The following is a 21,765-nucleotide window of genomic DNA, read 5'->3' on the forward strand; positions in this document are numbered from 1 at the left end:
AAACCTGCTGAACCTGCCGTGAGATCATGAGCGTTACAACTAACAACACTGTCCCATTCTTCATTTTTTTGTTCTGTTACTGAGGGCAGCGGAGACCTGGTGTGTCGAGTCAAGGTGGCCCAGCAAAGTAATGGTGGTGCTTTACCAAACTTCAGAACAAAGGCAAATGGGCTCAGGTCATTCTGCCCCTGTGTTCACGTTTCCTGGCTTGCATTGATCATTAGAACTCAACACTTTTCATTAAACTGTGGCAATGATTTTTTTTCCTTATGTAAATCGCAAAACTTCTAGCGAGTGGTAAAATGGGGTGGTTTTGTATGTATATTAATTCACAGAGTCTTTAAGTGACTCCCTTCGATTTAAATGATCACCTAACTGCAGCAGATCTAGTCTTCAATGTTATTCTCATCCTATTAAGCTATTTCATCCCATCAGTTTCAATGGGAGCGGAATTCAGCTTGTGATGACAGACTGGAATTCTAATTATTACTACAAAAGAGAAACAAACTTGCATTTCCAGCACCAGTAGAGGGAACTCATATTCCTTTTGGAGATCTAAAAAGCCTGTCTTGCATTTCTTTAGGTTTCTTACTTCCATGAGATAAGTTTGTCGCCTTTATGGTTATATGTCAAAAAGCAATATATTTTTTTGTATTAAAGGTAGTAAGACTTGGGATATTTCAGCACTGAGCAATAGCAAATATACTACTGTTTATATGCATTCTAACAAAAAACTAAAGGATGCAAACTTCATTGTCTGACTTGGCTGATTTCAATAGTAGATAAGACTTAAATACCTTATGGAGAGAATACTTAAGGGCATAGAAAAAGCAAATAAATGTAGTGAAAAGAGAATAAAATAGGATTTAATAAAAAGATTTCATATTTATCTTGTGGGTTTTAGGAGAGGAATAACTTTTAAGGCAATAAAATGTTAATGTATACGGGCATTTAGTAAAGCTTCAGATTTGGCACTGAATGGGAAGTGTTTGGCTGAACGGGAGAAATGGTTATGAGTGAAGTCTTCTAGGGTGGGCAGAACATTGGCTGAGAGGGGAGGAAAACAGTCTGTGCAGACAGGGAAGATGCTGGAGTGAATGGAGTCAACCAGGGAGGAGCTCTGCAACAGGATGCCTTGCAACTGATCTGCTTATTTAATACACTTAGTGAAGCTGACCTGAAAGTAGGAGTCTGCTGATGCCACAGAGTCAGTAATACCTGCAATACTGAGACACTGGAGCCCGAGGATGTCATAAAGTTGACACTGTGAGACCTTGACACCTGAATTAGACAGCAGAAGGAAGTATTGTAGCAGAAAATATTAAATGCTATATTTAAGGAATAAATGAACTAAAAGGAAGAACTTGTGGTAGAATAATTTTCCAGGGCACTGGGGTGCAAATGAATAGAAAAAAGTGAGTAAATAAATTGAGCAAAGGGTGGATATGAGCAAGGAATTCATACATCCATAGAAAAAAGTGGAGTCAATATGACAGATGACTATAAGGTACAAGAACTCCCAAAAGTTCTACTAAAGCTTTAGTAAACAGGCATGTATTTATTAAAGCATTTATTCATACAAAATATTACCATATTGTTTGTATGAGAATCATCTGGTTGTCACGTAATAAGATAAAATAAAGGATGTTTCCTGGATTCTCTTCAGACATTAGCGCACAACTGAATGAAAAAACGAAAACTAATGCTATGTTTGTTTCTTCTGTCCTTCCCGATGCTGCCTTTCCTGTCCCCAGGGGAAGTAGATTGTAAGGAGATGGGTGACTGTGTGCCAGGATCAGGATCTGCATCTACAGACTTGTGCCTTCCCGCGCTTGATTACCTCAGGAGATGTTCTCAGGTATGATGAACAATCTTACACAGGTACTAACCTGGCCTAGGAAACGGTTCTAACCTCCAGGCTTGGCATCAATGGTTAGATGGTTTGCCTGAACACAAGAAAATCTGTGGTAAGCCTGATGGTAATAACCTGCACTGCCAGGTGGCGAGTGGGAGTCTGAAGGAATCTCATACCTTCTAGGCCAGCTAATGGTGGGAAAACTGAGAAGATAAAAACACTCAGACCCAAGGAGCATGTGGGAAAATGTGAATGTTCAAAACCTAGTAGTAACATATTCAAACCTACATTCATTCTTACTTAAACCGTTACTGTAAACAGTGTTGGGAATGAAGGACAAAAAAAAAATCCCTGAGAATTCTCAGATCTTAAGAAGAGCAACAGGATACCCCCTCTAAAATGCAGCAGCAGCTTATCTGTACCATGAAAACATATCTGAAGCTCAGGGCAAATCTCTTAACAATTAGAATGCTGGCATGTTTCCTCTAATCTCCTTGCACACAGCACAGATTAATATCCAGAGTTATTAGGACATTTTTTGTCTGATTTTATAACATTGTTTGTATTTCTGTAGTACCCGCAGGTCTTTTTGTTGGACCCAGGCCATGTTTCTTCTGAGTACAATACAAATGCGTAACAAAAGGTATTACCATAGCTGAAAGGACGTAATATCTAAATTCAGAGATAACGGGTAGATTCAGTACACAGACTGAGAGGAGAAGGAAACAATAAAGCAGCTCAGAGTAATAAACAGCACATATATCAAACTGTACTTGCTATCTGGTTCACATAAAAAAAATTAGTGAATGTCTATGTGTGTATCTAGTATATATTCTGTCTATACACTATGTGCACTTCCTTATTCTTACAACACTCAGTCAACAGTGAGGCAGAAATATTTTCTCCTCTTTAAAAAAAGCAGCCATTTTTATCTTGTTATACCTTTTAACTTGCCAGTAGAAGAAGAACAGGGATGACTAAAAAGAGATCTTGTCTATATATTGCAAATACATGGTTTATTTTAGAAAGGCCTGGTAAAATACTGGTAGCATCTCAGCTGTAATACCATTCTGCAAAGTTTGTATTTGTTGGGTAACAGACAACCCAGGCAATGAAGCTCTGAGGTAAAGCTGTACAGGTCCTTTTATCAGTATTTACATAGTCCTTCAGAGCTCCAAAATATTTTGTGTACACCTAATGAAGCATCTTAGGTCATAGGTGCAATCAGTAAGTAGCAACATTTGACTTTCACAAATGAGGAGGGAGCACACTTCCTTCCTAAAAATGTGTTATTTAAACTGCTTTTCTCCCTCTCTTCCTCCCCTCGGCCCCTTACTTGTCAATGAGCAGAAGACTTCTGGCCTCTAGTTGCATTTTTCATTTACATTTTTGCTGGATGAACAGAACAGTTGCTGACATTATGCTGCTTTCATAACTTGTATTTTATTTTACATACCTGTGTTGTATGTGATAGCTTTTACAAAATTTACAACTTTTTTTTTTTTCTTCTCTTTTTTTTTTTCCTCTCTCCCCTCCCCACACCATCCCCAGTTGTTAGCCAAAATCTATAAAATGCCCTTGAAACCCATCTTCCTCAGTGGCCGGCTGGTTAACTTGCCCCGAAGAGTGCAGGAACAGTCAGCCAGCAGTGAGGATGGTATTGAGTGCATCCTTTCTGACTTTGATGATGACACTGGTAAGTGCATTGAAAGCAGTAAATGCAGAATGGATCAATTGCTTCTTCCACATTTCCCTGTATTTTTTGCCAACTGCTGAAAGCAAAAAGGAGGGGAAAATCTTCATAATTTACTGTCTTCCTATTGTCTACACACACACATGAGCGCGCACAGAGCCTGGAAATTCAGGTCACGTCACCTTCTTTCTGTTAGAAGATACAGCTTATATATGAGAAAAATACAACCCCTCTCTTGGGACAAGATAATATTTTAATTAATAATATTTTGATTATCCTGATATTAATAATATGACCGTTATATATTTGTGAGAGCTAACACAATGAAATGGCATGTAGTGCAGCCTGATGATACTTCATGAGGCATTATTGGTGGTCAGTTCTGGGTACCAAATAGAGACAGTTAAACAGTGGCTAGTCACCTTAGGGTCCTTACCTTTTAGGTAAGCCTAAATGATTACAAACCATTGTGGGCAGCATTTGCAATGGTAGTGAGATGTGTAAAATGTTTCATTAAAAAATAAATTTAAAAAAAAAGGTTAAAGAGACTGGACTCATGGGAGTCATAAACTCAGAAAGAAGACCAGAACAAGACATACATGGAGGAGGAAGGATGAGACAAAACACAAACTTAATAAAGAGGGAAGGAAAAGGAGACCATCATTTCAAAAATTGATACTGCCTACAACCATTACACAGCAACAGTGAACATGCAGGAACCCGTAATCTTTAATTAATTTCTCAGCTTGCGTCACTTTCTGAGGGCAAGTTCCAGCTGAGGTCAATGCAGAATCTCACTCTTTTAATCTTCGTTCCCTTATTTGTAGGCCTTATCAATGTCTGGATTATTCTGCTGGAAGAATTAACAACTGCCATATCCAACTGTCCCCGTCAGCACCAGCCTCCTACTCTGGATCTGCTCTTTGAATTGCTGAGGGACATTGCCAAGACACCCGGTAATGAAAAGGCTTGATAAAATGTGAGCTAGTAGAGCCCTCACCCGAACCTCTTAGAATCCTAAACCACTTCTGTGAAGTGTGTAACTCATGCTAGAGCAGCCCAGAGACATTCTCAAGTAGAAAGGGTTTTTCTCAGAGCGTGATCTGTTGTTCCAGTTAGTGCATTGTTCTGTGTTGACAAAAGGTATCTTGTGAGACTATGTTGAACATACTCTTACATTTATTGCACAAATAAAGAGGTGTGGTACTCTATCCTAGCCACAGAAAACACTTGTCTGGTGTCCAGGAAATAGAAAAAGAAAATTATATAGTCCTGTAGACCCGCTGGGGAAGACAGCAGATAAAGAGCTGGCTAAATGTTCATATACTACCTCACCACTAGATCCGAAACTGCCTTCCCCTCTTGTCACACAAAGAAAGTTTCAGAACCTGCTTTCTTTAGCACCACCCCTGGCCTCAAGCATGGAACAACTTAGCAAATTTACTGTGCACATAGGCTTTGTAAGCAAAAACATACAACCATCACTGTGTTTATTTTAAGGCCCGGGATTTGGCATTTATGCAGTTGTACATCTTCTTCTTCCCACGATGTCTCTTTGGCTCCATCGCAGCCATGGTGACCATTCTTACTGGGATGTGGCATCTGCTAATTTCAAGCATGCCATTGGCCTTTCCTGTGAACTCGTCGTGGAGCACATTCAAAATTTCATACACTCAGGTATGTCATTGCACTGTCACATCTACTGACAGTCATCAGTGGCATGTTACTTAATAGCTACTTGGGGAGATGGTTTCATTGCTTTTTTGGTTACTGAAGCATAAAATAAGAGGAAGAGGGCTGAAAATTTCTGTTTGTATGGGGTTTTTTTTCCTTTATTTAGAGGGTTTAGGATTATGGAAAAAAATAACTTGTAAGGAACCTATGGAAGTTATTTAGTCCAGCCTCTGCTCAGAGCAGGGCTATCTTCACAATTAAATCATCACAGTTTATATTATACTTTCCAAAAGAATATGCTAAGACTTTGATCGTAAAGAACTAGAATATTCGGAAACGGGATCTAACAGAATTTCTCCAGTACCACTTAAGCCCAGACATTTTATATTGTTAACATCCAAAGGACTGTTCTTATTTCAGCTTGATGTGGTGCGTGTTTCAAAATATAACTCTAGTGATAGCTGCATAAAAAGATTTGGCTTTGCAAAGTTTCTGAAGAGCAGTAAGTGTAGCAACACTGTTTATCTCTAATTATAATGAAAAGGCAACGATGTTAAAATCAGTCTGTGTCTTTTCCCTATAGATATTGGTTATGAAAATATGATCAATACTATGCTGAAAGATCTTTTCAAGTTGCTGGTAGCCTGTGTAGCAGAACCAACAGAAATTATTTCCAGAGTTGGCTGCTCTTGTATCAGGTAACACAGTCTATTCATTCTGTTAGCATATTTAAAAAAAAAAAAAAAAGTCTTTATGTCTTCAAAGAACTTGTGAACTGATTCAGTTGGCTAACATCTCAAAAGAAGTCTACAATATATCTATCTCTTGTTATTTGAATATTGAATTTTAGACTTACTAAACTTTTCTTGCTGTTTCTTGTCTGCTTCAGAACCTGTTATTTTACGCATTGTTATGTGTATCATTCCCATAAAAAGCACTTGTGCATTACTTATATGTAGTTAGTCAATAATTAACCCTTAGGAAAAATAATCAAGGGTCTTTCTGTTGGAATTCCCAGGTCTTTAGAGGTAATTGATATCTTTCACAGTTGTCAGGTTATTAGAGTCATAATCAAAATAAGCACTGCATTATATACTTACACAATGTGTGGTTCTTGTACTGGCAAGATGACTACTTAGCCAGGAAAAGCAAAGGGGAAAAAAATGTCAAAACTACACTATAATTACAAAAATAGGTCAGGGTAACAACTGAGGAGACTGGGTATCGTTAGCTCGCTACTGAGTAGGCCTTTTATTCTGTTTTGAAACTTCTCCCATTACAAGTAACAATTGTCTAGTTCCATCCTGAACGTGGTAACATTTTCCCATGTCCTCGCAGGTATGTGTTAGTGACAGCAGGGCCTGTTTTCACTGAAGAGATGTGGAGGCTTGCATGTTGTGCCTTGCAGGATGCGTTCTCTGCCACTCTGGAGCCAGTAAAGGTAAACTGCCTTTTTGCTGACAGACAAAATGTAATCACAGCAGTTATAGACTCAGTAACTTTTGGCAGGTTGCTTCCTTGGCAGAAGCGTAAGGATTATGTGGTAGCTTTTGTTATTTTGTCAATTCACTCACAATGAAAGGTGTTGGATCAGCAATGCAGATTTAAATCAGCTTTTCTAAACATGTGCAGACAGCACTAGTCACTAATAATCCAGACGTATTTTAAATTGCCCTGCCAGTATGAAATCAGAAGAGTTTAGTAGGTGAAAACTTAATCTTTTGATCTGTTTCTTCCTCTGGATTGGCTAAGACTGGACAGAAGACAAAGTTGATTACTTGATCCTGTAGCCGCATGCTGCACATAGATTATTTCTCAACTCACTATCTTTCTTGTAACAAAAAAATCCTCGTCACTGACCAGACTACATAAGAATTTGTAGTGCCCTTGCATTAGATACATCAAATGCTAAATAGCAGGTGACTGGCTGATGGTAATGGGACAGATCACTCTGAATCTTGTATTGCACATGAACAGGCTGGACAACGCTGCGCTCACTGACTTTATTTAACGCACAGTGAAAGTCTGATGTTGTGTCTCTCTATAGAACCTGTTGGGCTATTTCCACAGTGGTTCTGAAAGCTTTAGTGGAGATGCCTGTGAAGTGAAAGTGGCAGCCCCCTCCCTCTCGCCAAGTGCTGAAGCTGAATACTGGAGAATCAGAGCAATGGCACAACAGGTACTGACTGATGTTTCAGGGGAAGTCAGAAAACCTTTTAAACTTGGGGATTTTCTTTATGAAAGTACATCTTTACGAACATCTTCCTCACAAACCCTATGGGAAAAGACTTCCTCATCACCAGACTGACATTTATTTGTCTAACAGTAGTATTGAGAAAAAAGTAATAAAAACTAGAGTGGGGGGGGAGAAGGAAAAAAAAAACAAACCAAAAAACAACACCACCAAAAAAAACCCCAAAGAAAACACCAAAAAAAAACCCAAAACCACAACCACACCTTAAAACTGTCCCCCTGTAAGTAGGAACTAGGAATGCCTAACATGAGGGCATGGGGGAAGATCTGTAGGTACCTGAGGCAGACTGATGATGAGCCTATTGTGTAATGTAACTTTAAAAAAGGCAGCTCTAGCAAACATCAACGGAAATGTTTCTGGTAGAGAAAAGGAAATAGTAGTGGCACTATGAATTCTCACCCAGAATATCGTATACATTTTTAATTACTCTGTTAAAGAATGATAATTTTAAAGGTCAAAAAATGCACTAGAACAGAGACTGTGATATGAAACAAAAACGAGATTTGTTCAACATATCAAAGCAGAATTTGAAGAGGAATGCAGATTTTTCCTCTATAAATACCTGGGTATATATTGCTGAAAAGAAGAGTTACTGAGAACCAGATGATAATGCTGACATTTAACAAATTATTTAAAACTCACCACTAGCTCCTAATCAGCAGAGCAAGCTTGGAGACAACCTTCTCGGGGTTCTTTCGACTGCAATAGAGGTTGTTCATGTTATGAAAGTGGTTATATGAAACAGGTTCCTTGAAATACAGCAGACTGAACCTAATGACCTGCAAGGTACCTTAAAACTGTAAATACTGTATGACAGTTTTAGCCTGGGAAAGCAGCTGGATTAAAAGAGCCAACAGATGCTTGGTGTCAAATTCTGACTTGATTAATCATACCCTGATGCTGCTTGAAAATCTGAGACCCACAAACCAGGACTTGTGATCACAAGTAATGTGTCAGTGGCAGACTGTTTGGATAGAAAAAAATGTTTACGTTTTAAAGGCAGAGAACTCAAGAAAGCAGGGAATGTGGCATTTATACTTTTCTTATAGATTCTGTGAGTGGCACTCCCCAAGTTCTCCTCAGGGAGGATTTGACACAACTACTAAGCTACAGCAACTTGGAGTTGTTTCATTTCCCACCCAAATAATTGCAAGTTAGGTGTCTGTTGTATCGTCATGGTTGAAAATAATCCAACCACCAACCTTTCTAGGTACTACAGGCTAACTGTAAACAGGTCTTGTCTCCACCATACGTGATATTTTCTGATAGTAGTATACAGACAGCAGAAAGCTTGTTTTGATGTTTGGTATTCTGCCTTGCGTGAGTTCAAAGAAGAAAGATGTCTGTCCTTTGCCCTGTGCAGTGCTGGGTGTCTGGAGGCAGCCCACAGCTCTGAGGCTGTTTTACCAAAGCAGCGTGTTCCAGGTAAGGTCTGCCTGGGGGGATACTTTCCATTCTCTCCATCACTATAAAATAAGTTATCATAACAGATCTTTCACGGTGCAGGAAATCCTACTCTCAGGCTCGCCAAGAACCCAACTAAACTGATTGTTTCATGTAACTTGTTGTTTTCTAGGTCTTCATGCTGGAGACTCAGTGCTCCCCAAAGACCCCTAGCAACAAGGAAGGGTTTGAACATGCCCAGTCGTGCGTGCTCATCATTGACCTGCCACCAGATAAGAAACCAAATGGGCATACCCAGAGAAGGTAAAATATCTTCTCAGGAAAACACTGTGTCATTAAAAGCCAGATAAAAATACTGTTAGGCTGGCGGAGATGTGAACAGAGCCTGACAACCCATGCCTCTCCATAGGCCTCACCAAAAAAATGAAATACACCAATCCAATAAAAATTAGGTTTTGTGACACAGGAGACAGTCTTACACTGGTGAGCAGGCAGAAAGCTAAATAAGGAAAACACTTCTAATAGATAGTAAAAATTGATAGGTTATAAATGCCTGAAGGTCACACAAAGCCTTCAAGTAGAGGAAATGCAGATTAAATTAAGGAAAGAATTCTCATAGGAAATACTGGGAAAATATTTCCAATATTGAGATTAATTTCTTTAAGAAGAAGAGTTAAAAATACCTGTTTGAAGAAAGCTTTGGAAGTACTTTTATGTTTGTAATAATACCTAGAAATTATGTCTGCTTCACTAATTGTCTTTTAAATTCAGTATTACTGGATTAAGAAGGTAGAAAAAGTTAATGGGTAAACTGGAGCAGTATAAATCAGAGACCACATCCAAAGCTGTGAAACTGTCAACATACTGATCTAGGGAATATTGTGTTTGCTTAGCACTTTATTTTTGTGGAAGTCCTTTTTTGTGTTACCACCTCAGAAACTCATGCATTTGCATGACAATCTGATCCTGTCAAAGAATGTTTCTTTTTGCTTGCACTCAGTTGTTTAAGCAACTGCTGTAACATCAGTAGGGCCAAGAATTAGAATTCTGCATTCAGGGTTTGTGTTTGTATTGCAAGGTACGTAATACATGGCATGAAATTGTCTTTTACTAGATACCAAATCTGCTTCAGTCATTCTTATTCAAAGCTAAACTATTGCTTGCAACAAGGAGCCAGAATGTGATGGTCCTTCTTTGGATGGACAGGAAGAAAGACCCTGCAGGATCTCCTTATTCGTACACAAGTGTGCAGATGTTTCCCCCAGGAGCAGGTGTTCTGTTGCCCCACCTTAAGAGAACAGGGCCCTGCGCAGATGAAGAGAGGTTGAGATCACAGTCTAAACCCTTCCTTCATGGTGGGAAAATATCTGCTTTTTCCAAAGGTTTGCAGATCATTCTTCTTGCTGTAATGAATGCAAAGCAAAAGACTGGAGGACTCCCCTCTCATGGCACAGAAGGCCATGCAATCTAACAGGCTGCAGTTGTAAAGGTAGCGTGGGTCTTGCTTGTCTTGCAACAAATAAGTAAATCAAGCTTGCAATTAACACAAACTCTCAATGCTCTCACACTGCACTTTGTCTAAACAACTGCAGAAAGTGTATACGCTGATAGGCAAATGTCACTCCAGCAATGCTCATTTTTCACCAAAACAGAGCTCAAAAGTTGACTGTGCCACTGTTTTTCATATTATTTGCTACAGCAGTGCAGTAATATGCCAGTCTTGCATGCTAGTAACTGTGGCCTTTCAAAAGTTTTATTTTAACCTTAGTGGGGTTTCTCTTCTCCCTTTTTGCTTTTGTTTCCTTAATGCTGCATCGTTTCACAGGAAGCTGGGGTAAGGGAGCTTTTCTTCTTCTTAAAAAGTAATAACATATTTCAGTTCAAAACTTTGGGCAGAATAAGAAAATACTATCCTTAACCAGCTTTGGTATTGTGTGCTTTCACCTATACTTCTGTACTACTTTCTTTTGGAATTAAGCAGTACTTTAAACTGTCCTTGGCAATTTTTGGCTATTACAAGGAAAAGCAGATCTGCATTGTGATCCTGCTTTTGAAACAGGATAAGTCTCTTGAAATCAATGCAAGCACTCATTTAACTTTATACACGCTCTTAAGAGCTTTTCTGAGTCAGAGCTTCTAATGATTTCTACACTGGAAAACTACTTCCCCATAAAGAGCTCCAATGTGTGTATTAATCATCAAGATTTTAGCACTGTCAGAAAATAAGACTATTAAATTTTAGTGATCTATCAGCACTGCAGCTGTGTCATGGTAAGTGAACTGACATAGGTAAATTAACCTTAGAAGCACAATTCTGTTTGACCTATAGCTTCTACATGGCCAAGCATATAGTAGTCAGGACTATTTGTGTGCTTTTATAAGTCAGTTAACATAAGGCAAAATTTTGGGAGTAAAACACATGTTTTTCTTGACTTTTTTTTTAAGTGTTGCATTCTCAAACCTGACTTTTTGTTTTGGTATTTTGAAAACACTTTTTAAAGTTGTTTAATGAAAGTAGAATAATTTTTGCAAAAAAAAAATTAAAGGTCCACAATTGAACTTCTCATGTTACATGAATATTTACTTTGACTTAGACCTAAAACTGCAGTATTGCAAGCAAACTGAAAAATCTCTTCCTCACTAGATAGCAGTGCTAGTTAAAATGTGACCCATCATAGTTCCCTAAATCAAAACAAGTATTACCATGTGTACCAAAGCATCAGCACCATTTAAAACATCACCATTGCAATCTTACGCAGAGCCTTTTTTTTAAATGCCTTAATACAGGTTCCAGAGTGTTTAATTTTAAATCCAAACAACAGTCTCATCCCACCTCTTCTTCCTAGCCTCCCTGGCCTGTAAGCCTCCCAATGTTATTTACTAGTGAATTACCTGAAAACTATGGCTGGGGGAATTTGCCATTCCTTGGTTCCCTGTGCAAATCAAAAATCAGTGAGATCTAGAACAACTCACAGCAGCACAGCCAAGAATCACCCAGGACTACATGTGAGAAACAGGGTTAGGAACAGATACGTCTGTGCTGGGTTCTCAGTGTTCAAGTTGAAGTCTTAAGAGCAAACAGTGCAATGTGCCTTCAGCAAGACTTCAGCTTCTTTGCATGCTCCATTGCACTGCTGATGTTTCTGTAGATGTTTGTTTATCGGTTGGTTGGCTCTTTGTGTTTTGTTTTTAAGAAGTACTCCTGGCATTAGTGGAAATGGAAACCAAGGGGTGAACTAGCTTTGGCCTCAATTTGTCAAGGCAAAGTTAAGCTTGGCTGAAGAGCTTGGTGGTGGAGAAATTTTAAGCATATTTCAATTTAGCCAAAGTTCAGCAACTACAATAGAAAATAGTGTCAGGGATGGATAGCAAAAGTGCTGCACAGCTCGTATATTAACAAACTCCTCAGTTATAGCAGGCTGAAATATTGAGAGTACCTTCAGCTGCCATGAAATTGAAACAGAGTATTTAATCCCCCAATGTTAGACATCTCTGGACAAAAGGACAAAAATTATAAGAGAGCTTTGTTTTAATACCACCTCTGCACAAGTGCCACTAGTGTGCTTGCTGTGGGCAGTTATTTTTTTCTTAACCAATCTAAGTGTCTTCAATCCTTGGAAAATATTTGAAAGAGTAGCTGAAAGACCATTCTAGAAAACTTTATCTTCCTGCACTGTTTTGTAACAAGGCTCTGAAAACTGGGCCTTCCATTTGCATCTTCCATGTTAGATTCTAAAATATGAAGTATTCCTGTACTTCTACATTCTACTATTTTAATTTTATTTTATTTTTGTCCTTCTCATGCTTGGTTTACCAAGTATTCCTTTCAGGACAATAGTGGTGAGCTTGCTGTCTCACCAAGTACTGCTCCAGAATTTATATGACATCTTACTGGAAGAATTTGTGAAAGGCCCTTATAACATGGAGGAGAAAATGACAATACAAGTACCAGAAAACAAGTTGGCTGGTTTTCTCAGGTACATCTCCATGCAAAACCTGGCTGTCATCTTTGACTTACTGCTGGACTCCTACAGAACAGCCAGAGAGTTTGACACTAGACCTGGGTTGAAGTGTTTGCTGAAAAAAGTGTCTGGCATTAGTGGAGCTGCCAACTTATATCGCCAGTCAGCAATGAGCTTCAACATCTACTTCCATGCCTTGGTCTGTGCAATCCTGACAAACCAGGAGAACATCACTGCAGAGCAAGTGAAGAAGATCCTCTTTGAAGATGATGAGAGAAGCACAGACTCATCACAGCAGTGTTCTTCAGAAGATGAAGATATTTTTGAAGAAACTGCCCAGGTCAGTCCCCCACGAGGGAAAGAGAAGAGACAGTGGAGGGCTCGAATACCATCTCTGAGTGTACAGCCTGTCAGCAATGCAGACTGGGGATGGCTAATCAAGCGGCTTCATAAGCTCTGTATGGAACTGTGCAACAACTATATCCAGATGCATCTGGACCTGGAGAATAATGTAGAGGAGCCTCCGGTGCTCAAAGGTGACCCTTTCTTCATTTTACCATCCTTTCACTCAGAAACCTCCACCCCATCGACCGGAGGGCAATCTGGGAAGAACACTCCATCGGAAGATGACCGGAGTCAAATCAGGGACCAGCTGGGGGACAGCCTGACACCCCGAGGAGAAATGTTGCTGCTACCCCCACCCCTAAGTCCTAAACCAGAGAAAAAAGAGCAAACCAGGAAAAAAGAATGGTGGGAGAGTGCTGGCAACAAGATCTACACCATAGCCACTGACAAAACTATCTCCAAACTCATGACAGAATACAAGAAAAGAAAGCAGCAACAGGCCATGACATCCTTCACCAAAGAGGTCAAAGTGGAAAAGAAAGGGGAGCTCCTGGGTTCAAGAGGGCCAGACTCACCCGTACTCCAGCGGCCACAACATCTTATAGATCAAGGTCAAATGAGGCATTCATTCAGTGCTGGTCCAGAGATCCTGAGACAAGAGAAGAGACCACGCTCGGGATCCACAGTCAGTTCCCTGAATATATCTGTTAGGGATGCCGAGGCCCAGATACAGGTAGGACATATTTGTAGAGTGCTAATAATAATAGCAATAATTAAAACGATACCTATAAGTATTTTTTCTATTGCTTTTATTATAATGATCATTATCTCTTCATTAAATGTTGTCATTACATAAAGAAGTCATGATGATGAGGACTGAATCTTTCAGCAGCTGGTGCTGATAAAAGCCTGATTCTGTCCTAGCAAAGAATATCAGTGGACATGTTATCAGGCATATACTGCTCAAGCTTTCGAGAGTGCTTCTGCGATGGGGGCCAAAGCTGCACTTAGTGCTAAGAACTAACAGCCTACAATGAACTCATTGCTTACTGCTAAGGGCTCTCGCCCACTTAAGGGCCTTTGAAAATGTGCTCCTGTTTGTCACAATGCTTTTGTACTTAAGAAGGTTTCTTTCTTAATTCAACAGCAGAAATAGTGGGCTCTGTTGCTAAACAGAAACTTGCTGCTTGCACATCCAAGTGAACAAATCAGTGAAAGCACCAAACTTGAAAGTATTTGTTCACTGCAGGATGAAATAAAAGGGTGAGCATGATACCCGCAATATAAAGTCAAATAAGGACTTAAGAGTACTGCATATGAATTAGCAAGACACAGTGAACATGAAATGAAGCTTCTAGCATTAGTCAGTTCCCTCATGAGGCTGCAGCTCCCCAGATATCTTATTTTCTGCCTCAGTCAATGGGCTGATCTATTTAGAAAGGTCTTCTAAGGAGTCTTTTCCTGTATCCCATTTGTTTGTAGGCATGGACCAACATGGTGCTGACAGTCCTCAACCAGATTCAGGCCCTGCCGGACCAAACATTCACAGCCCTGCAGCCAGCGGTGTTCCCCTGCATCAGCCAGCTGACCTGCCACGTGACGGACATCCGCGTCCGCCAGGCAGTGCGGGAATGGCTGGGAAGAGTGGGCCGAGTGTACGACATCATCGTTTAAACCGAGGTGTGCTCTGTTGCAAAGGGGAGACGATATCCAAGGTATACAGCAAAGAAGTATTTGGGGTTCATTAATTGCCTGTTTGTTGGTGATAAATTAAGAAACAATGAGCTTGTTGATGTATATCCTCTATACGCTTGAGACTGTGTGTCCCTCACTCACACTAGCAAAGGAGGCAAAGCGTGTGTCCAGGGGGGTCTGGAATGGCCCCAGAAACCAGAAACTGCCAGTAAGTCAGCCTAGTACGTAAAGGGGTGATACATTTCAGTAGCCTTCATTTTTAATTCAAATTTGCAATAGTGGGAGCCACATAAAACCGCAGCTGAACTTCCACACTTGCCGTTAGCTGTGAACACAACTGTCATCTGGATGTCAAACCAGGCCATTAAGCCTATGTAACTTAAAAAAAATAAATAAAAGTCAGGAAAAAGGTGGGGCTACAGGACAAGTAAAAAGGTGACACTTGTTTAGGGTAACTTTCTTCCCTTCTGAAATTAGCATGAGAGAAGAAAGCCAAAAAGATATTATTGTAGTAACTATATGCCTCACTCACTAGAGAAAGTGGAAATTTAGTTTGCTCTGAGAAGAGCCTTTGAAGTCTGGTCACATTTGGGGTAGCTAAGAAGTGACTATTAAAACATCCCAGGTCTAAAACTGGTGAACCAAGCACAGACTATTCATCCTTTCGTTGCTTTTGTGGAGAATTGCTTGAAGAGAAATGGCACAGTCAAGCTGCCCTCTCTACCACACTACCCTGGCTGCCTCCTCAGCTGGTGGTTTTTCCACATGTCTAATTCCCCTTAAGGGCAACAGGGAAGTTTTGCTGTTTCCAGTGAAGCTGAGGGGAAGACACACCACAGAGCAAATACCAGCATGTGCCAATATCCAGCATTCACCTAAACATAGTAGAGATAAAGTGTTCCAGTTTAAGCAACACTACAGCTAATTTAGCTTATGCTTTTACTGGAAACTTACATGTTCACTTATATAGAGCAGCTGTAGCCAGGAACACCCTTCTCACCCATGATGAACTTAGCCTATCACTCCACAATGAGCTGAATTGAGATGGAAAATAGTCTGAAAGGAAGGGATCTTTCCTGTTTCTCTCCCATTTCTTGTCTGCTGATGTAAATAGGAGACAGATCCTCACGGAGGTACAACCCGTCTGTGCAGCCGTCTGATAGCAACTACAACAATTTGCTGGTATTTCTAAGGGATGGGAGAAGGGGAAAGATGGACTGTCAAATTGTCGGGTTGTCAAATACATATGTGATGCTGTTCACAGTAGACACAGCAAAGGGTTACCTTGCTGCACAAGTTATATCACAGCCCCTGGGACATTCCACCTCATACTCCCATACTACCTAATTTGTTGATTAGAAGGCAAAATAATTTGTTGAAAATAAGCTGATTTTAATCTTGGCTGACCCCTTAATGATGTTCTCCCAAGGCTTTTGAAATGTGCACACCAACTAAATATACAGCTTCAGCCCCTGCTCCAAAGCATCCTCAAAATGGCATCTCTTTATATCAGATCTGCATTTTGCACAACTTTTAGCATCTTAAAACTAAGCAAACAGAGGGAGCCAGGAGGCTTCACTGAACAGCCATCACCCAAGCTAATGTGTTTACAAAGAGTCTGCCACCATCCTCCTGCCTCTTCCCTTCTGTCCCATTTGTCACCTGCTAGACTTGTGCAGGGAATATTTGTCCCATAACCTTCCATAGCATCGGTCACCCTGTTTCCTTTTCTTTCAAAACTTGCTTTGCTCTGTTGTTTCACAGACATAAAAATTCTTGAAAACCAACTCTTTTCTTGCTGCCTACCTTGACTTTATAAAGGAGTAATTTAACAATTTCATCAGCTGTCATTTTTTCCCCCTACAGTTGTAATACTTGGTTGGGGATAGGTGAGATCGGCCTTTGGTATATGGGAGATTAGTGGCATGGTTTGATTTCTGTTGGTGTGTCTTTCTTACACATCTTTAGGTAGAGTAAAAGGGTGGTTATATTTTTTGTTAAAGTTTTTATTGGGCATCTATACAGAACTGCTTTTAAAACAGTGCATTAATTAGGCAGCAATGGAAATCAGAATAATAAATTGTATGCAAAACCCCCAACTCTTTTTCATTATACATGCATCAGATGGATGCAGATCCTTGCTGTGCTAGTCTAAAACTAAAGCAAATCCCTAAATTATGTTGAAGGAGCAAAATTGATAGCAGTACAATAGAACCACTCAGGACTCCAGAAGAGGGCCTAGTATCCCAGAAATATGGTGGGTATGTGTCTTGGTTGTAATACCAAGATCCTTCTGTAAAACAGAAAGAAAAGCTCTAGGAGTGACAATGCCACCACTCCTACTACCCCCCTGAAGCCCATGAACACAGCACAGCCTAGTGATATTTGATTAGCCACCGTCTTGACCCAAAGTACCATTTCAACTTTTTGCACTAGAAGTACCATACTGGAAATGAGTAGGAGTAAATTTTCTATATTGCTGTTGCCCTGTTTTAGACTTTGCCCTCCAAATTATGCACTAAGTGCCCATTGTCATCCTTAGTGCCTCTGCACATTAACACCACTCCATAAGAACTCATGAGTAACATCTTAAAATCTTGCAGGCAGCCATGAACAGAGTAAGTTGCTGTTGGCCAGCATCAACTACCTTTTCTCACATGGAACAGCTCATCACCATGCAAATATTTAAAGCTGAAAAAAAAGCAGCCTACCCATCAATGAAGTGCTACTTGTCTTGTATAACAAGAGCAGGATGTGACCCCAATTGATATGGTTTCAGGCCATTGTATATGTTTGCACTTTATCCTGTAGTGTGAATATATGCAGAAATGAGAGACTATTTATGTATTTCTGTATAGATTCCTTTAGCTCCTGTCACTACCATACTCTGAGCATTCTGCATATTTACAGAGCAATATCCACATTAGTAGTATGTTTATCATGTTCTGTGAATATTTGTGTCACATCAGCAATGGTTAGCATAGTTGTTCTGGTGCCTTCCCCATAGCGGTGTTTTCTGAGCATTCAGCAGCCACAGAATTCCCACCACTGTCTCTTGGTTAAAATGCTTTCATGTCTTTAAGCTGTTAAGATACAGATTTTATATTCTCTTAAGGATGAACGCTCACTTGAGAATAACTGACTTAGTTTAGCATCCAGAAAGAATTATTAGGAAAAGATTTACACAGACCTGGGCAAAACTTTCCCTGTAAAACTCCAAGCACGGGCAACACAGCTTTTGCGTCATTGCAGGTTAAAAAAAAAATAATAATAATAATTCTGGACAATAGCTGGCTCATGTCAACACCAAGCAGCATTTACACCCATGACCTGTAAGGTACTTTGCCTTTGAATTTGAGTTTAAAGTTTTGTTTGAAACCTAAACCTTCCTGTAAAATTCACTGACAAATCCTCACCTGCCAAAGGTACAACCCCCACCTCTAAATACCTTGTGTTACCATATGTAATCTCCATCTGCATTTGATATAGTAGCATCTGTGTGTTGATGTCCGCACTGCAGAGCTCGATGCAGCACCAAAGTGAAACCGAGTGGCAAACATGTTAGCAAGCAGAGAGGTCCCGCTCCCTGTGCTGCCTGCACTTTGTGCCTCTCCCCACAGCTCAGACCCACGATCAGAGTGCCCAAACTGTGGAAATCAATGCGAGTTACATACCTGCATATCTTTAATGCTCAGGACTCAATCCTTCAATCCCTACATGCAGGTTCACAATTTCTCAGTAAAGGGAAAGCCCTGTACAGTTTCTGATGTCACCCTCAATGCACCTCCCGCGTGAAAAACATCTACAGGAACCAGCACATATTCCCACACATCCCAGTGCCTCAAAACTAGAACCTTCACTTTTGCACAGATCCAGTTTTAACATGTAAGAGGCTGATCACAGCAAGCCAAAGTAATTTATTTCTACCTAGCCCTTTGGTGTAGTAACTTATTCAGAAATTTAGAGTGTGGGTTGGCTATTGTCAGCTTTATAATCCATTTTAGAAATGCCATAACTCAGTGATAAATAATTTTTCATTCACAAAAAAAAAAAAGTTAAGTACTTTCTTCCCTTGCCCCTGTTTTTGTGAGGGTGTTCTGATACGTTTACGATTAATCAAGCTGTTTACTCATTACTGTAGTTATAGTCATTTCATGGAAGATCTATGTATAGTGCTAATCATGGCATATGACACAAAATAGAGTTAGGTTTTTTTTTCCATTTCAGATCATTCTACAATTGTTTGAAGAAATGATGCAATACCATCAATTAAAAAAAAAACAAACTTATTTTCTTTTTAGTATAAGAGGACCAAGTTACCATAGCACAGAAGCACAACTGTTGGATTTTATGCAATGTAGATAACAGCATCTGGCAGCTAGAGACCTCTCTTCTCTGAACCTCCCTTTTTGAGATCTCCTGTAGGGGTACAACATCAGGGTCCCTTAGCAGCCCTCACCAGCAACACATCTGGGACTTCAGGAAATCGTATGGCTGCAAAGAAGAAGTCGTAGCTCCTCTTTCTGTTGTTTCCTCTAATCCCCTTCAGAACATATACTTTATACATGACACTAACTGTATCATACTAAATGAACAGCTTTGGCCACGCATGGCGGGGCTGGCTATGTAAAAAGAAAATATAAAAGCGCGTGGCGTAAGTATTCATCAGTCTTTTTCACTTAGTGCTCAGAGGTCTCCAAGCTAAGAACTAAAAGCAGAGGGAAGAAGAAATGCCCTAATTCCGTGGATATTGATGGAGTTACACTCTATGATCCTGGATTAATGCAAAAATTGAGCTCACCTATGGGACCAGATCCCTCAAATCCTCTTTATTTTTGGCAGATACACAAGTTGAGGGTTGCATAGTCTCCACCACCACATTGAACCAGGGAACTGAGTTTATGGAGGGTATTTTTTTGTTAGGAAACATGGCAACAGGATCTATTTTCAATTCTTTTACCCAGTGTCCCACTTTTCCATAAATTTCATCCAAACGCTGTGGAGCACCAGGGCCCTATTTCCTGTCCGTGCATTTAGTTCACCTGGGCTGCAGGGCAGTGCCAAAGCTTCCACAAGAACGAGCTGAAACAAGAGAGCTGAGCTAGTGGAGAGGCACAGGTACATGGGCTCAAGCACGGGACAAATATCACCTGCACAAGCAGGCTGTGGCACCTGAGCCCCCTGCTCTGCAGAGCAAAGCAGGATTCGATACCAAAGGGACAACAGCCAGGCAGGGCAGAGCACCGTGATGACAGAGCCCTGTACCGTGCGCTGCTTGCTGAGTAGATGGGAGCGAGAGATTGAAAAGTATGCAATGACAGCAGCGAGCACCTTCTTTCTGTTCCCCTCACTTTCTCTCCCTCACCCCTTTTTTTTGTCATTATTTGTGAGACTGTAAACATACTTCCATGGGCCCTTCAACCAGAACTGAAAACTGAAAGCAAGCCAAAGGGAGTGGACACTCCGTTTTGCCAAAGACCTAATACTTTCCTATTGAAAAATGAAAAAAAATCAAATTTTATTTCCATGATGATGGCTGCCATAGGAAGCATTTTCCCATAAAACATCATTCCCAGGACTTCATCTCTCTAGCTGTATATTCAGGAGGAGCCATTAATACTTTTTAAGAGAGACTGTAAATCACCTTGTCAAGCAAGTGCTTACACTGGCTTTACCTTCTACTGAGTTCATACCGAGCTGCAATTCCCTGGTCTCATCCATTTTTCCTCCCTCTACCCTTCTGCTCTTCTCTAGAAAAAACACCTCCCTGTGTCTGCCACGTCCTGTTGTACTGCTAGCTTTGTTTGGTCCTTGGGTGTCCAGTGGTCAGGCAGTCACTGTAAGCTGGCTTGCAAATTGTATTTTGTGTATATTTTATTCTGACTGAATTCTGAAATGGAAATATTTTAAAACAAAAATTATAAACTATTTATGTTGCTTGTGTTGTAGAATAAAGAGGCAAACGCAAAATAAATTGTGCTTTGGTTTTGTCTGAAGATGGTTATTTTACACTTACTGATGAAGCAAAGGAGCAGAACTGAGAAGGGGCTTGAAATACTTGGTACGGACCAGCAGGGACTGCAGTTTTCACAGATGACCTGGGGAATTTCGCCACATTGAACTGCTGGGGTTTTTTTTTCAGTGGGAGCTGAGATGTAAATGCATTAACAAATGAGCCCTACAGCATTGACTAAGCAGAGTCTGGGCCAGATTTGGGGAGAAGGAGGATGAAGCTACTGAGACAACTAACGGCACAAGTAGACACTCTGTAGAACTGTGAAGTGTCTAAACAGGTGAAGCATTTCTGTCCCCATTAAAACATTACAATGAGGAAAATACTTTTGGCTTTGATGTCACTAGAGATGGAGGAAAAAGAATGGCAGAAAAGGCACCTACTTTCAGTTACAGAGATAACTGAAAACTGTCCTAAAAGGTAACTTCAGCAACACAGCAACAGAGGAAACTTCCAGCCGTGCACCAAAGTGCACCGCCTTCCTGCCACTGGAATCCAGGCTGACCTGTGCCCCAGCCCCTCAGCGTGGCAGCCGCTGCTTGTGAACACCACCGGGGACAGGCGGCCACCACAGGGCTCTTCAGAGCACTGTCACAGCCAAACTTTTGTTGGGTTTTTCAGCCAGGCATCCGCCCGCTGTGTTTCCCTGCCCCACTCAGTTTAGCCAGCACCCAGAAAGTGTTCCAAATCTACAGGTGCATGCAAGCAGCTTCATCCCTCTGAAAAGCTAGGCAAGGACTCTCCCCTGCCACCTAAATCCCTCTTTTGATTAAAGTTGGATCAATGATCACTCCTGTTGCAGAGAAAAAATAACTTAATGGAAACATTTAAGGAAAACAGTAAACAACTTCTTCACAGCAGCCACACACA

The 21,765-nt window shown here is 40.5% G+C and overlaps 1 protein-coding gene across 4 annotated transcripts in view; it reads left to right on the plus strand.

The window, feature by feature from the left end:
* Nucleotides 1-20,835, plus strand: part of ARFGEF3 (ARFGEF family member 3) — a 91,564-nt gene extending 70,729 nt beyond the window's left edge. For 2 of the 4 annotated variants that reach the window (XM_065630860.1, XM_065630862.1), the window contains 10 exons: nucleotides 1,755-1,858; nucleotides 3,407-3,551; nucleotides 4,376-4,504; nucleotides 5,049-5,225; nucleotides 5,806-5,920; nucleotides 6,561-6,663; nucleotides 7,270-7,401; nucleotides 9,053-9,183; nucleotides 12,699-13,920; nucleotides 14,670-20,835. In XM_065630860.1, coding sequence (XP_065486932.1) covers nucleotides 1,755-1,858; nucleotides 3,407-3,551; nucleotides 4,376-4,504; nucleotides 5,049-5,225; nucleotides 5,806-5,920; nucleotides 6,561-6,663; nucleotides 7,270-7,401; nucleotides 9,053-9,183; nucleotides 12,699-13,920; nucleotides 14,670-14,861 — 2,450 coding nt within the window. In that variant the 3' untranslated portion in view covers nucleotides 14,862-20,835. Of the gene's footprint in view, nucleotides 1-1,754; nucleotides 1,859-3,406; nucleotides 3,552-4,375; nucleotides 4,505-5,048; nucleotides 5,226-5,805; nucleotides 5,921-6,560; nucleotides 6,664-7,269; nucleotides 7,402-9,052; nucleotides 9,184-10,262; nucleotides 10,370-12,698; nucleotides 13,921-14,669 lie in introns of those variants that run through there. The other 2 variants (XM_065630861.1, XM_065630863.1) reach the window with 2 other exon arrangements.
* Nucleotides 20,836-21,765: the final 930 nt, after the last annotated feature.

This window comes from Caloenas nicobarica, chromosome 3 (assembly GCF_036013445.1).
Source record: "Caloenas nicobarica isolate bCalNic1 chromosome 3, bCalNic1.hap1, whole genome shotgun sequence".
Classification (NCBI taxonomy): Eukaryota; Metazoa; Chordata; class Aves; order Columbiformes; family Columbidae; genus Caloenas; species Caloenas nicobarica.